General features: G+C 50.5%; 2 protein-coding genes across 2 annotated transcripts in view; one reads left to right on the forward strand and one right to left on the reverse strand.

Moving 5' to 3' along the window:
* The window catches only part of mrpl45 (mitochondrial ribosomal protein L45), a 48,833-nt gene extending 36,851 nt beyond the window's left edge, over positions 1-11,982 (forward strand). Inside the window, exon 7 of the mRNA XM_085966190.1 lies at positions 11,621-11,982. Coding sequence (XP_085822316.1) covers positions 11,621-11,788 — 168 coding nt within the window. The 3' untranslated portion in view covers positions 11,789-11,982. The remainder of the gene's footprint in view (positions 1-11,620) is intronic.
* Positions 1-13,739, reverse strand: part of gpr179 (G protein-coupled receptor 179) — a 112,721-nt gene that overhangs the window by 17,418 nt on the left and 81,564 nt on the right. Inside the window, exon 7 of the mRNA XM_085966188.1 lies at positions 11,984-12,222. Coding sequence (XP_085822314.1) covers positions 11,984-12,222 — 239 coding nt within the window. The remainder of the gene's footprint in view (positions 1-11,983; positions 12,223-13,739) is intronic.

Raw genomic sequence — 13,739 nt, forward strand, 5'->3', positions numbered from 1 at the left:
AGTATAGGCAGTTTTGGGGCGCTAACCTTAGCGCCCGCCCGAAGTTAGCACCCGCCCCAAAGTAGCGCCCCGTTGCCGGGAATTCAGTGGCTTCGCCCTAAGAGGTTGGTGGAGCGCTAAAAGAGGCGTTCCACTACTATCTTTAGGCGCTAAGCCGGCGGTCCAGAGGGATAGCGCCCAGGCGGGGCGCAGCGCGGGTGCGGTCATTTTTGGACTGACAGCAGACCCCGTGGCGCCGACCAGCTCTTAAAGGGGGAAGGGATGAATTGGTCTGCTGCCACGCCCTGCACACTGCAGCCTTGCAAAGAGGCCTCAACACTGCTGCTCAGCCCCAGGGAGTCATGGCAACGCCAGAGAAGGCCCGTCAGCGTGCCCTGCGCTTCTCAGAGGGTGATCTGGACATAATGGTCACAGCTCTGGAGGTGAGGCGCAAGATCTTGTTCCCAGAGAGTGGAAGGAATCCAACCCACCACGACTACACCAAAGCCTGGAAGCAGATCGCCCAGAGGGTGACGTTCACCGGTGATGCCCCCAGGACCCACAAACAATGTCGTAAAAAATACAACGACCTGACCAGGATTGTCAGGGTGAGTACCCTTTCCGGTCTCCTCCTCATTCTTGCATGTACACCTGACATGATGGGCAAAGGGAGCTGAAAGTCCTATTGGCCAGCCCTCAGCCAGCAGCATTGGGACAGTCATGAGCATCAATTGGCCATTCGGCACTCTACACTCTGGCCAAGCTATTCCACCATGGGAGGCTGTGCACACTACATCAGGGCTTCACTCTGTCCAAGCTATTCCACCATGGGAGGCAGTGCACACTACATCAGGGCTTCACTCTGGCCAAGCTATTCCACCATGGGAGGCAGTGCACACTACATCAGGGCTACACTGCGCACTTACAGCCCGTCCTTTCTCTTGCAGGCTAAAGTAGCCTTTAATCACCAGGCCCGTGCCAGGGGTGGCCGCGCCAAGCTGCAGAAGCTCACTCGGCTGGAGGAGCGCGTGTGTGTGCTCATGGGAGCCCGTGTGATCGTCCCCACAGCGTGCGGAGTATCCGACCCTCCACTGCCCGGCAATGGTAAGGACCTCGCCTTTTGGCCCTCTCGCGTCGCACTGGCCCATCCGAGCTACCTCCTTTGCCACTGTCCCACCAATGCGCTGAATGCCACCAGTCCTAACTCCCTCGCTGACGCCGTCTCCTCACTCTGAAGCTACTCTTGTGCATTCCTGCTTTCAGCTGGTGACGACCAGGACCCTGAAGCTGCCAGTGACAGCACCTCCGAGCAGGAGGAGGAGGAGGAGCAAGCCGGACCATCGGGGGAACAGTCACGTCCCGCAGGAGAGGAGGAAATGCTTGACACCTCCTCACTGGACGAGTGCCTGGAGGAACTGTCGCAGGGCAATGCAGCTTCTGGGACCAGTGGCGTCCAGCCACCCAGGAGCCGTGCGCGTGGCCCGCGGCCTTCCCCCCAAAGGGGGGAAGGATCAGAGGGGAGTGCTGCTGATCGGCACACTCGCCGCCACCAACGTGGCAAGGGTCCCCTAGTTCGGCCCCCTCCTCCCCAGCGGGAGAGTCGCGACTCCAGTCCGGACACCTTCACCTCGGAGGAGGTGCGGAAGCTGGATAAGATGGCCGAGGATTCGGACCGGCGCCACACGGAGCTCATGAGCGTGGTGGGGCGCATGCCTGAGGCCATCGAGTCGCTGGCGACCAGTGTGCGCGAGTTCGGGGCAGCAACTGCCGCGAGTGGCCGCATGCTGACTGATGCCGTCAAGACCCTGGCGGATGTGATGCGCGCGCACACCAGGACAACAGGGGCACTCACTGCTGCCACACGCGCTGTCTCAGGCAGGCATCGCCAGGGCAGCCGCCGCGCTGGACCATCCCAGCAAGCCGCCCCTCGGCTGATTGTTGCGGATCCTGCAGTGCGGGCCCGGCCGAGTGCCACCGCGCCACAGCACCAGCCAGCGCATCCCAGACGCCAGCTGGCCCACATTGCGCCATCCGTCGCCGCCATTCCCCCACTGGGGCGTCAAGGGCAAGCGGCTGCAGCTGATGGTGGCCAGGCTCAGGTGCGCCACTCAGCAGACGGCCCCTCGAGGCCCAAACGCCGTGTAGGCCGCCCCCCAGCGGCATCTGGCGGAAGGGCATCTGAGCCTCAGGCGCCTTCCCCCAGCCTCGCAGCAGCCACTGGGCAGAGCTTGCGAAGGAGCAGCAGGCCGGGCAGGGGAGGCAAAAGGCTGGGCAAGGTCTCGCCCTCGCGGGCCACTCAGTAGAGGGTGTGGCCAGCTTTCCTTTTATATGGCGGTGGCCATCTTTATTTTGCCCATGGTTGTGTTGTTGGAGGGCTTATTTTTTGCGTTAGGCCGACGTTGAGGCCCGGTTTGAAGAAAGGTGGAGTGACTCCTCCCCAGTTTGTGGGAGTGAGTCATTTGTTGGGCTTTTTGTGGGGCCCGTTTATTGTTTTTGGGGATTCATGTGGGAAGGGCTTTTCATTTTTGTGTAATAAAAAATTATCTTTATTCATGCAGTCTCCATGGTTGTTCTTCTTAGTGTTTGTTGGCTTCACCGGCTGAGGGCTTGCGGAGCGGCTGCATTCATCTTCCCTCATGGTCCCTGGCCATTCCCTGACAGGGGGCTTAGAAGTACCGTGTAATAAGGTGGCGTCGTGCGGCCCTTGGCCCTGGTCGCTCCCTCCTGGGAACGTACTCCTGCTCCTCCTCCTCCTCCTCCTCATGCTCCTCCTGCTCCTCCTCCTGAGGTGCTGGTCCAACGTCAGGTGGCAGTGCCTGAGTCCTGCGGATAGCCAGGTTGTGTAGCATGCAGCAAACCACCACAAATTGGGAGACCCGGTCCGGCGAATACTGGAGAGCTCCTCCGGAGCGATCAAGGCAGCGGAACCGCTGCTTGAGGACCCCAATAGTTTGCTCGATGATGTTGCGGGTGGTTTGATGGCTCTCGTTGTAGGCCTCTTCAGCAGCGGTCCTGGGCGCGCGGAGCGGGGTCATGAGCCAGGTGCACAAAGGATAGCCTTTGTCCCCGAGCAGCCATCCTCTTGGGGGAGGCTGTGCCTGGAACATGTCATGCACAGTACTCTGCCGCAGGATAAAGGCATCGTGGCTGCTGCCTGGGAAGCTGGCATTGACTGCCATGATGTGCTGCTTGTGGTCACACACCAGCTGCACATTCAGAGAATGGTAGCCCTTCCTGTTGCGATACTGCTTGCCATGCTCCAGAGGGGCCCGCAAAGCCACATGCGTACAGTCAATGGCGCCCTGCACCAAGGGGAATTCCCCGAGTCTGGAAAATCACAATGCGCGCTGATGCTGGCTCTCCAGGGCCATGGGGAAGGAGATGAATTGGCTTCTCCTTCTGAACAGTGCTTCGGTCACCTGGCGGATGCAGCGATGCGCGCCGTACTGGGAGATGTTTGCTATGTCCCCAGCAGCGTATTGGAAGGAGCCGGTGGCATAGAAGTTCAATGCCACCGTCACCTTCACTTCCACCGACAGAGACGTCCTGCACCTGAGCTTTGGCCGCAGATCTCGGCGAAGCAGGTGGCAGATCTCTGCAATCACCTCCTTTCGGAATCGGAGCCTTTTAACACATCGCGCGGCACTCATGTTTAGGTAGGAGCGCTGCTGGCGGTATAGCCTGACTGGGTAAGGCCTACGTGGCCGACGCCTGTAGCCCCCTCTGCCTCTAGCCAGGGCTGCCCCTCTCACAATGCGTCTGCGAGCCCTACGGACATGGAGCTGCAGCTCCGCGTTGGCACCCCATGCAACCCCCATCAAATCCTGGCAAACACTCAAATTTCCAAAAGGCCACTTGCAGCACTCTGGCCTGAGTCCAAAAATACCTGAGCTCTTGCTGCTTGAAACCAGTTAGCTATCCTCCTTGTTGTGTCTCCAGAAATGCGTTGCACAAGAGTGTTTTCTGAAAAAAGGCTGGCCTTTATACTGGAGAGCATGTCCCCTTTAATTTGCGCCCCCCGGGGCCCGCGCTGGTTGTGTTGCGTTCCTTTTTCCAAACGCTCCGGCCGCCAGCCGCACAATGGGACGGTCCGACTGAAGTTTGGAATCGGGGCGGCCAAAGGGCGTTGCACGAGGATGTGACGTCATTTTCTGCGCGCGCATCCGGGTGGGCGCTAAACTTTGCGCCGGCGCTAACGGGCAACTTAATTTGGGGCGGGGCGCAAACTGCGCTGCGCACGGGCGCTACACGCATAGCGCCCGAAAATCACTTCTCTTAAGGCGCTAACTGCTGGCGCTAGCAACTGAAAATCTAGCCCCTTGTGTTTTGAGGTCAGAAAATATCCCTCAGTGACAGAATCATACAGGGAGAAGAGGGGAGAGGGTGGGGTTGCCAATCCTCCCGGATTGTCCTAGAGTCCCCAGGAATTAAAGGTTAATCTCCCGGATACTTCATACCCGGGAAGGAAAATCATGGGGGCCATTAAAAAATGTTGGGTTTTTTTCATTTTCTTTGAACACTTTTGTTTATTAGTTATAAAAATATTGGACTGGGCAGGGCGGCTGGAGGTAGGACTTCGTGTTGTGGAACCTCCAGGAATATGTCTAACCAGAGTTGGCAACCCAAGGAGAGGGCAATGCTATAAGTTGAAAATCTTTTCAAAGTGTTGAAAGAGAAAAAAGATGATGTAATTCTGCGCTCCTCTAATTCGGCCCTCTTGAGCATCCCTGATTATAATCGCTCAACCATTGGTGGCCGTGCCTTCTGTTGCCTGGGCCCTAAGCTCTGGAATTCCCTCCCTAAACCTCTCCGCCTCTCTCTCCTCCTTAAAACCTACCTCTTTGACCAAGCTTTTGGTCACCTGCCCTAATTTTTCCTTATGTGGTTCAGAGTCAAATTTTGTTTGATAATCGCTCCTGTGCAGAGCCTTGGGATGTTTTACTACGTTAAAGGTGCTATATAAATACAAGTTGTTGTTTGCAATTGGCTTAAAGATTGCCCATTAAAACTATTGCTCAGTCAATGAAAACCCATTTTCTTTAAACACGCTCTCATCCCCAAAATAGCCACTGGGAACCAGAAGGAAGAGAAAGCGAAAAAGTTTTGTTTTTTAGGGTTAGATAGGCTAGATAAAAGGTAAAACTGAAATTGGAAAGCAAAAATATAACAGAAGGAGAAAGGGAAGGGATAGAAATTAAAGAGTTGGGTTTATACAGCGTCATATTACTTCTCTGAAAGATCTCAAAGTGCTTCACATACAGTTCTGTGGGTAAATTTGACAATCTGTGGGGAAAATAGGAGGTGCAGATTAAAGTGTTCAAAATATTTTATTTTCAATGTGAGTTATGACAGCCACTACGGTCCAAACGTATTTCACTGCGAGAAGTGTTTTGAGATGTTTCAATATTATAAGCTGCTGTGTTAATTCAAGTGTTCCTTTTATGTTTTGAGTGTTTGTGTAGCGGTAATATTACAATAACAGAGCTGCTCCTGACATTGAGGTACCTGCATTAATATAAAATGTATGGTGTGAGTTTGTGGGAATGTATTCCAGTGTGAGTCTGTGGGAATGTATCCCAGTGTGAGTCTGTGGGAATGTATCCCAGTGTGAGTTTGTGGGAATGTATCCCAGTGTGAGTCTGTGGGAATGTATCCCAGTGTGAGTTTGCGGGAATGTATCCCAGTGTGAGTCTGTGGGAATGTATCCCAGTGTGAGTCTGTGGGAATATATCCCAGTGTAATTCTGTAGGAATATATCCCAGTGTGAGTCTGTGGGAATGTATCCCAGTGTGAATCTGTGGGAATGTATCCCAGTGTGAGTCTGTGGGAATGTATCCCAGTGTGAGTTTGTGGGAATGTATCCCAGTGTGAGTCTGTGGGAATGTATCCCAGTGTGAGTCTGTGGGAATGTATCCCAGTGTGAGTCTGTGGGAATGTATCCCAGTGTGAGTCTGTGGGAATGTATCCCAGTGTGAGTCTGTGGGAATGTATCCCAGTGTAATTCTGTGGGATTGTATCCCAGTGTGAGTTTGCGGGAATGTATCCCAGTGTGAGTCTGTGGGAATGTATCCCAGTGTGAGTTTGTGGGAATGTATCCCAGTGTGAGTCTGTGGGAATGTATCCCAGTGTGAGTTTGTGGGAATGTATCCCAGTGTGAGTCTGTGGGAATGTATCCCAGTGTGAGTTTGTGGGAATGTATCCCAGTGTGAGTCTGTGGGAATGTATCCCAGTGTGAGTCTGTGGGAATGTATCCCAGTGTGAGTCTGTGCGAATGTATCCCAGTGTGAGTCTGTGGGAATGTATCCCAGTGTGAGTCTGTGGGAATGTATCCCAGTGTGAGTCTGTGGGAATGTATCCCAGTGTGAGTTTGCGGGAATGTATCCCAGTGTGAGTCTGTGGGAATGTATCCCAGTGTAATTCTGTGGGAATGTATCCCAGTGTGAGTCTGTGGGAATGTATCCCAGTGTGAGTCTGTGGGAATGTATCCCAGTGTGAGTTTGTGGGAATGTATCCCAGTGTGAGTCTGTGGGAATGTATCCCAGTGTGAGTTTGTGGGAATGTATCCCAGTGTGAGTTTGTGGGAATGTATCCCAGTGTGAGTCTGTGGGAATGTATCCCAGTGTGAGTTTGTGGGAATGTATCCCAGTGTGAGTCTGTGGGAATGTATCCCAGTGTGAGTTTGTGGGAATGTATCCCAGTGTGAGTCTGTGGGAATGTATCCCAGTGTGAGTCTGTGGGAATGTATCCCAGTGTGAGTTTGTGGGAATGTATCCCAGTGTGAGTCTGTGGGAATGTATCCCAGTGTGAGTTTGCGGGAATGTATCCCAGTGTGAGTCTGTGGGAATGTATCCCAGTGTGAGTTTGTGGGAATGTATCCCAGTGTGAGTCTGTGGGAATGTATCCCAGTGTGAGTTTGTGGGAATGTATCCCAGTGTGAGTCTGTGGGAATGTATCCCAGTGTGAGTTTGTGGGAATGTATCCCAGTGTGAGTCTGTGGGAATGTATCCCAGTGTGAGTCTGTGGGAATGTATCCCAGAGTGAGTCTGTGGGAATGTATCCCAGTGTGAGTCTGTGGGAATGTATCCCAGAGTGAGTCTGTGGGAATGTATCCCAGTGTAATTCTGTGGGATTGTATCCCAGTGTGAGTCTGTGGGAATGTATCCCAGTGTGAGTCTGTGGGAATGTATCCCAGAGTGAGTCTGTGGGAATGTATCCCAGTGTAATTCTGTGGGAATGTATCCCAGTGTGAGTCTGTGGGAATGTATCCCAGTGTGAGTTTGTGGGAATGTATCCCAGAGTGAGTCTGTGGGAATGTATCCCAGTGTGAGTCTGTGGGAATGTCTCCCAGTGTGAGTCTGTGGGATTGTATCCCAGAGTGAGTCTGTGGGAATGTATCCCAGTGTAATTCTGTGGGATTGTATCCCAGTGTGAGTCTGTGGGAATGTATCCCAGTGTGAGTCTGTGGGAATGTATCCCAGTGTGAGTCTGTGGGAATGTATCCCAGTGTGAGTCTGTGGGAATGTATCCCAGTGTGAGTCTGTGGGAATGTATCCCAGTGTGAGTCTGTGGGAATGTATCCCAGTGTGAGTCTGTGGGAATGTATCCCAGTGTGAGTCTGTGGGAATGTATCCCAGTGTGAGTCTGTGGGAATGTATCCCAGTGTGAGTCTGTGGGAATGTATCCCAGTGTGAGTCTGTGGGAATGTATCCCAGTGTGAGTCTGTGGGAATGTATCCCAGTGTGAGTCTGTGGGAATGTATCCCAGTGTGAGTCTGTGGGAATGTATCCCAGAGTGAGTCTGTGGGAATGTATCCCAGCGTGAGTCTGTGGGAATGTATCCCAGAGTGAGTCTGTGGGAATGTATCCCAGTGTGAGTCTGTGGGAATGTATCCCAGTGTGAGTCTGTGGGAATGTATCCCAGTGTGAGTCTGTGGGAATGTATCCCAGTATGAGTCTGTGGGAATGTATCCCAGTGTGAGTTTGTGGGAATGTATCCCAGTGTGAGTCTGTGGGAATGTATCCCAGTGTGAGTCTGTGGGAATGTATCCCAGTGTGAGTCTGTGGGAATGTATCCCAGTGTGAGTCTGTGGGAATGTATCCCAGTGTGAGTCTGTGGGAATGTATCCCAGTGTGAGTCTGTGGGAATGTATCCCAGTGTGAGTCTGTGGGAATGTATCCCAGTGTGAGTTTGTGGGAATGTATCCCAGTGTGAGTCTGTGGGAATGTATCCCAGTGTGAGTCTGTGGGAATGTATCCCAGTGTGAGTCTGTGGGAATGTATCCCAGTGTGAGTCTGTGGGAATGTATCCCAGTGTGAGTCTGTGGGAATGTATCCCAGTGTGAGTCTGTGGGAATGTATCCCAGTGTGAGTCTGTGCGAATGTATCCCAGTGTGAGTTTGTGGGAATGTATCCCAGTGTGAGTCTGTGGGAATGTATCCCAGTGTGAGTCTGTGGGAATGTATCCCAGTGTGAGTTTGCGGGAATGTATCCCAGTGTGAGTTTGCGGGAATGTATCCCAGTGTGAGTCTGTGGGAATGTATCCCAGAGTGAATCTGTGGGATTGTATCCCAGTGTGAGTCTGTGGGAATGTATCCCAGAGTGAGTCTGTGGGAATGTATCCCAGAGTGAGTCTGTGGGAATGTATCCCAGTGTGAGTCTGTGGGAATGTATCCCAGTGTGAGTCTGTGGGAATGTATCCCAGAGTGAGTCTGTGGGAATGTATCCCAGAGTGAGTCTGTGGGAATGTATCCCAGTGTGAGTCTGTGGGAATGTATCCCAGTGTGAGTCTGTGGGAATGTATCCCAGTGTGAGTCTGTGGGATTGTATCCCAGAGTGAGTCTGTGGGAATGTATCCCAGTGTGAGTCTGTGGGAATGTATCCCAGAGTGAGTCTGTGGGAATGTATCCCAGTGTGAGTCTGTGGGAATGTATCCCAGAGTGAGTCTGTGGGAATGTATCCCAGAGTGAGTCTGTGGGAATGTATCCCAGTGTGAGTCTGTGGGAATGTATCCCAGTGTGAGTCTGTGGGAATGTATCCCAGTGTGAGTTTGTGGGAATGTATCCCAGTGTGAGTCTGTGGGAATGTATCCCAGTGTGAGTCTGTGGGATTGTATCCCAGTGTGAGTTTGCGGGAATGTATCCCAGTGTGAGTCTGTGGGAATGTATCCCAGAGTGAGTCTGTGGGATTGTATCCCAGTGTGAGTCTGTGGGAATGTATCCCAGAGTGAGTCTGTGGGAATGTATCCCAGAGTGAGTCTGTGGGAATGTATCCCAGAGTGAGTCTGTGGGAATGTATCCCAGAGTGAGTCTGTGGGAATGTATCCCAGTGTGAGTCTGTGGGAATGTATCCCAGTGTGAGTCTGTGGGAATGTATCCCAGTGTGAGTCTGTGGGATTGTATCCCAGAGTGAGTCTGTGGGATTGTATCCCAGTGTGAGTCTGTGGGAATGTATCCCAGTGTGAGTCTGTGGGATTGTATCCCAGAGTGAGTCTGTGGGATTGTATCCCAGTGTGAGTCTGTGGGAATGTATCCCAGTGTGAGTCTGTGGGAATGTATCCCAGTGTGAGTCTGTGGGAATGTATCCCAGTGTGAGTCTGTGGGAATGTATCCCAGTGTGAGTCTGTGGGAATGTACCCCAGAGTGAGTTTGTGGGAATGTATCCCAGAGTGAGCCTTCATTGGCTGACAAGCGCTTTGGGACGTCCTGAGGTCGTGAAAGGCGGTGTATAAATGCAAGTCTTTCTTTCTATGTGGGCACCTTAGTCACTATGACGACAAGCTTTACAACCTTGTGAACACAGATTAACGGATGAATGGGCTGATCACATCAGCCTAGCTTCTTCCTTCAAATCATCAGTTCCGAGTCCCTCCATCCTGAGGTTGCCAACTCTGGTTGGACATATTCCTGGAGGATTCACCATCGGACCACCCTATCCCAACTTTCCCCGCCCCAGCTCCAATATTTTTATAACTAATAAACTAAAGTGTTCAAAGGAAATGGACAAAACCTCACAATTTTTGTAATACCTCTAGGATTTTCCCCCAAGATTGCTCATAGCATTAATCTTCAATTCCTGGAGACTCCAGGACAATTCTGGAGGGTTGGCAAACCATTCTCCATGCCTTGGAGTGAATGCTCCACTCAAACTGGGATGTGTTTGAGGATCCTTCTCACTGTAACACATGTAACGTCCTTGATTTCCTTTCTGTTGCTAAGCAAGCCTCTCTCATTAAACCGAATGGCTTGGATTCAGGCGCTTTCACAAACAAAGCACAGAACCGTCGAGACCAAGCTGCCGGCTTTAATGAGGGATGGTTGATCTGTTTGCCCAGCATTCCCTGCTGGCATACATCGTTCCACATCATTGGTCCAAAAGGGGCAATGCTGAGCACTTGGAGACAGACAGAAGGGCTCCAGGCAGTTTGCAATGACTTTGGCTGCAAAAGGATCAATTCATCATATCTTATAGCTTTTGTCATCAAATCTGGTCCCACATTATTCGTTACCAGCTGTCTAATGAAGGGAAGGCGAATGTAGAAACTATTTAAGAGATTTACAGACAGTTTGTGCGCTTCCTTCTCCCCAGAGTACAACCTGAATGTCACTAATGTGCTTGCATCTGATTTCAAAAGCACCATTAGACCAGATTGCGAGCTGGTTTTATTTTGTCTGAAATTTTTTTATTTTTTACTTATCATGGTTAGGGATGTCACTGCTGGGAGGTGGACCATTGCAGGCACTCAGTGTCAGCATCAGGTCAGATATAGCACGGTTGGACACATCGTAAAGCTCCCGCTACTCTGCCCTAACAACTGCCTCACCCCACAAGCTCAGAGGAGCACCAACATGACACTTGATCGGTGAGAGCTCTTCTTGTGACCTATCTGAGCGAAATGGCCAAATCTGTGGTCCATGTGTACTGGGAACTGGAGCGATGCCCCACTTGCAGCCATGAGAGAGAAGAGGCTGACAGGACTTGAACCCAGCTGTCAAAGGTGAAAGCCATTTTACTGCTTTGAAATCGAGAGTTCATGGCAGCTAAGTGATGTCGTAAAATGAGAATGGGAAATAAAGAAGATTTTAAACAACTTACTGACAAGCAATACGGCCGCATCGAACCGTGGCTAAACATGTTGGAATATGAATAAAAGAAAAAAGAAAGATTTGCATTTATACAGCGCCTTTCACAACCTCAGGACGTCCCAAAGCGTTTTACAGCCAATTAAGTACTTTTTTGAAGTGTAGTCACTGTTGTAGTGTAGGAAAAGTGGCAGCCAATTTGCGCACAGCAAGATCCCACAAAAAGCAATGAGATAATGACCAGATAATCTGTTTTTAGTGATGTTGGTTGAGGGATAAATATTGGCCCCAGGACACCGGGGAGAACTCCCCTGCTCCTCTTCAATTAGCACCGTGGGATCTTTTACATCCACCTGAGAGGGCAGACGGGACCTCCGTTTAACATCTCATCCAAAAGTCAGCACCTCCAACAGTGCAGCACTCCCTCAGTACTGTACAGTTTCAATTGTTCCCTTTCTGGGCCGGAGAGGTTGAGTGGCAATGCAGGAACATAAATCTCCTCATTAAAAGGGTCCTTACGCTGTTGAGCACCAGCCCTAACTTTGTGGCGATTTGTTTTCACAGGGCAAATGCAGCAATTTCTTGAAACTCACGGGGAGGTTGAGGGCGAGCTGCCGTTTTCGCGAGGCTAACGGCGGAGTGGCGCAAGTCGTCCAGGAATTTGTAGCGATTTGCAACTCACGGCATATCTCTCCCTCACCACATATTGCTGGACAAGTTACACATTTATAACAGTGAGCGCCATTAAACTCGCCGTTACTTTCCCAGCAAATTCTGGGCCATTAGAGTTTTAAATATATCAATCAATACTTTGCCAATGATTTTTAACATGGCCATTGGAGAGCGTGTTGAACATAAATGTTCCTTTTTAAATGTACAGCCTACAATTTGCTGAAAACACAAGACAATAAAACCAATAATTGTTACCAGTGGCCATCATGTAGTCCCATCGATCGAGCTGGCACATGTTAAATGTCTGTCCTTCGGGAGTTTGTGACTGGATGACCAGTGGGATCTTCCTGTCCATGTTCTCCCAGGCAGCCACCGTCCAAGCAACGAGGAACCAACAGACCATTAGCACGATGACACCCAACATCTTCAGCACCCTGCAGCAAGTCATGTAGGGCACCCGCTGGGCAGTGCGGGATAGGAACACCTTCAGCACTCTGAACAGAAAAGAGTGAGAGATGAAAAAGGAGGGGGAAGAATGGGAGGGAGAAAGAAAGAGAGGAAAAAGAGATAGAGAACAAAAAGAGGAGAGATGGAAGGGAAGGGGGGAAGAGACATAAAAGGAGGTGTGTGAAAAAGAAATGTGAGGCAAGGAAAAGAAGAATAAACAACAACTTGCATTTATATAGCGCCTTTAACATAGGAAAACGGCCACAGGAGCAAGATTCTGAAAGTTAATTAGTTAATAAGTTAAGGATAGAAAGAAAGAGTGCAATAAGAACATAACATGTGGAGAGGGGAAATGCCATTTGGTCCATAATCTCCAATGGACCGTGTACAATTTGCATTGTCATGCTTCTTAACTTATCTCAATTTCCTGTGGGAGGTGATTGAACGCGGTTAAATTAACAAGAAGCTAAAACTGTAAACTTCCCCGAGATAAGATTGTCACACGCTGAATAACATGGCAGATATTGCTGCTTGAGCTAACTATGTAATCATCTGTGCCTAAATTTATCTTAAAGTTTCAATTCCATTTCTGGTTCAGTGAAGAACTCATTAACTTTCAGAATGTTGCACTGTGGCTTTTGCAGTCCATTAAAATGGCAACACGCATGTTGGAATGTACGGACTCGCCCAGACACACCTCATATCATTAGAATTTCAGGTGAATCTTGTTCCGTATGTAGAACTATAGATTAACAGTGGCCTCAATAGACTTATATAGAATTTACAGCACAGAAACAGGCCAATCTGGCCTGTGCCGGTGTTTATGCTCCACACGAGCCTCCTCCTACCCCTCTTCATCTCACCCCATCAGCATCTCCTGCTATTCCTTTCTCCCTCATGTGCGTATCGATCTTCCCTTTAAATGCATCTATGCTATTTGCCTCAACCACTCCCTGTGGTAGCGAGTTCCACATTCTCACCACTCTCTGGGTAAAGAAGTTTCTCCTGAATTCCATATTGGATTTATTAGTGATTATCTTATATTTATGGCCCCCTAGTCTTGGATCCTCCACAAGTGGAAACATCTTTACGTCTACCCTATCGAACCCTTTCATAATCTTAAAGATCTCCATCAGGTCACCCCTCAGTCTTCTCCTTTCCAGCGAATATTGATCTGGTCCCAGCCGCTTGCCCTTGGCCCTCTAGGAGGTGGGCAGATATTGCCAGGATAGGGAGCACGATAGGAGAATTAGCAGAAAATGTACAATTATGTAACCCAACCGCACTTTGCCCAAATGGTCGTTGGTCATGTGTGTGCCTCGGCAGAGAGTGTCAGTGGGCTATCTGATTGGGGAAGACAGCACAGTGCACTCATGTGCACTTGGAGTGGTTAGAAGTGGGAACCCTGGATGATGCCCCCTTCCCTAACCAGGGACGCCCTGGCCAACTGTGACACCCCTATTGCTGATTTGGCTGCGATCAGCTAACTCAGCACAGCCAGGGATCCTGGTCTCTATGTCTTTAACCCTGAGCCATTTTGGACGGGTGTAGGGAGGAAGAAAAG

This window comes from Somniosus microcephalus, chromosome 24 (genome assembly GCF_052327205.1).
Source record: "Somniosus microcephalus isolate GS21.2 chromosome 24, FLI_Smic_1.0, whole genome shotgun sequence".
NCBI lineage: Eukaryota > Metazoa > Chordata > Chondrichthyes > Squaliformes > Somniosidae > Somniosus > Somniosus microcephalus.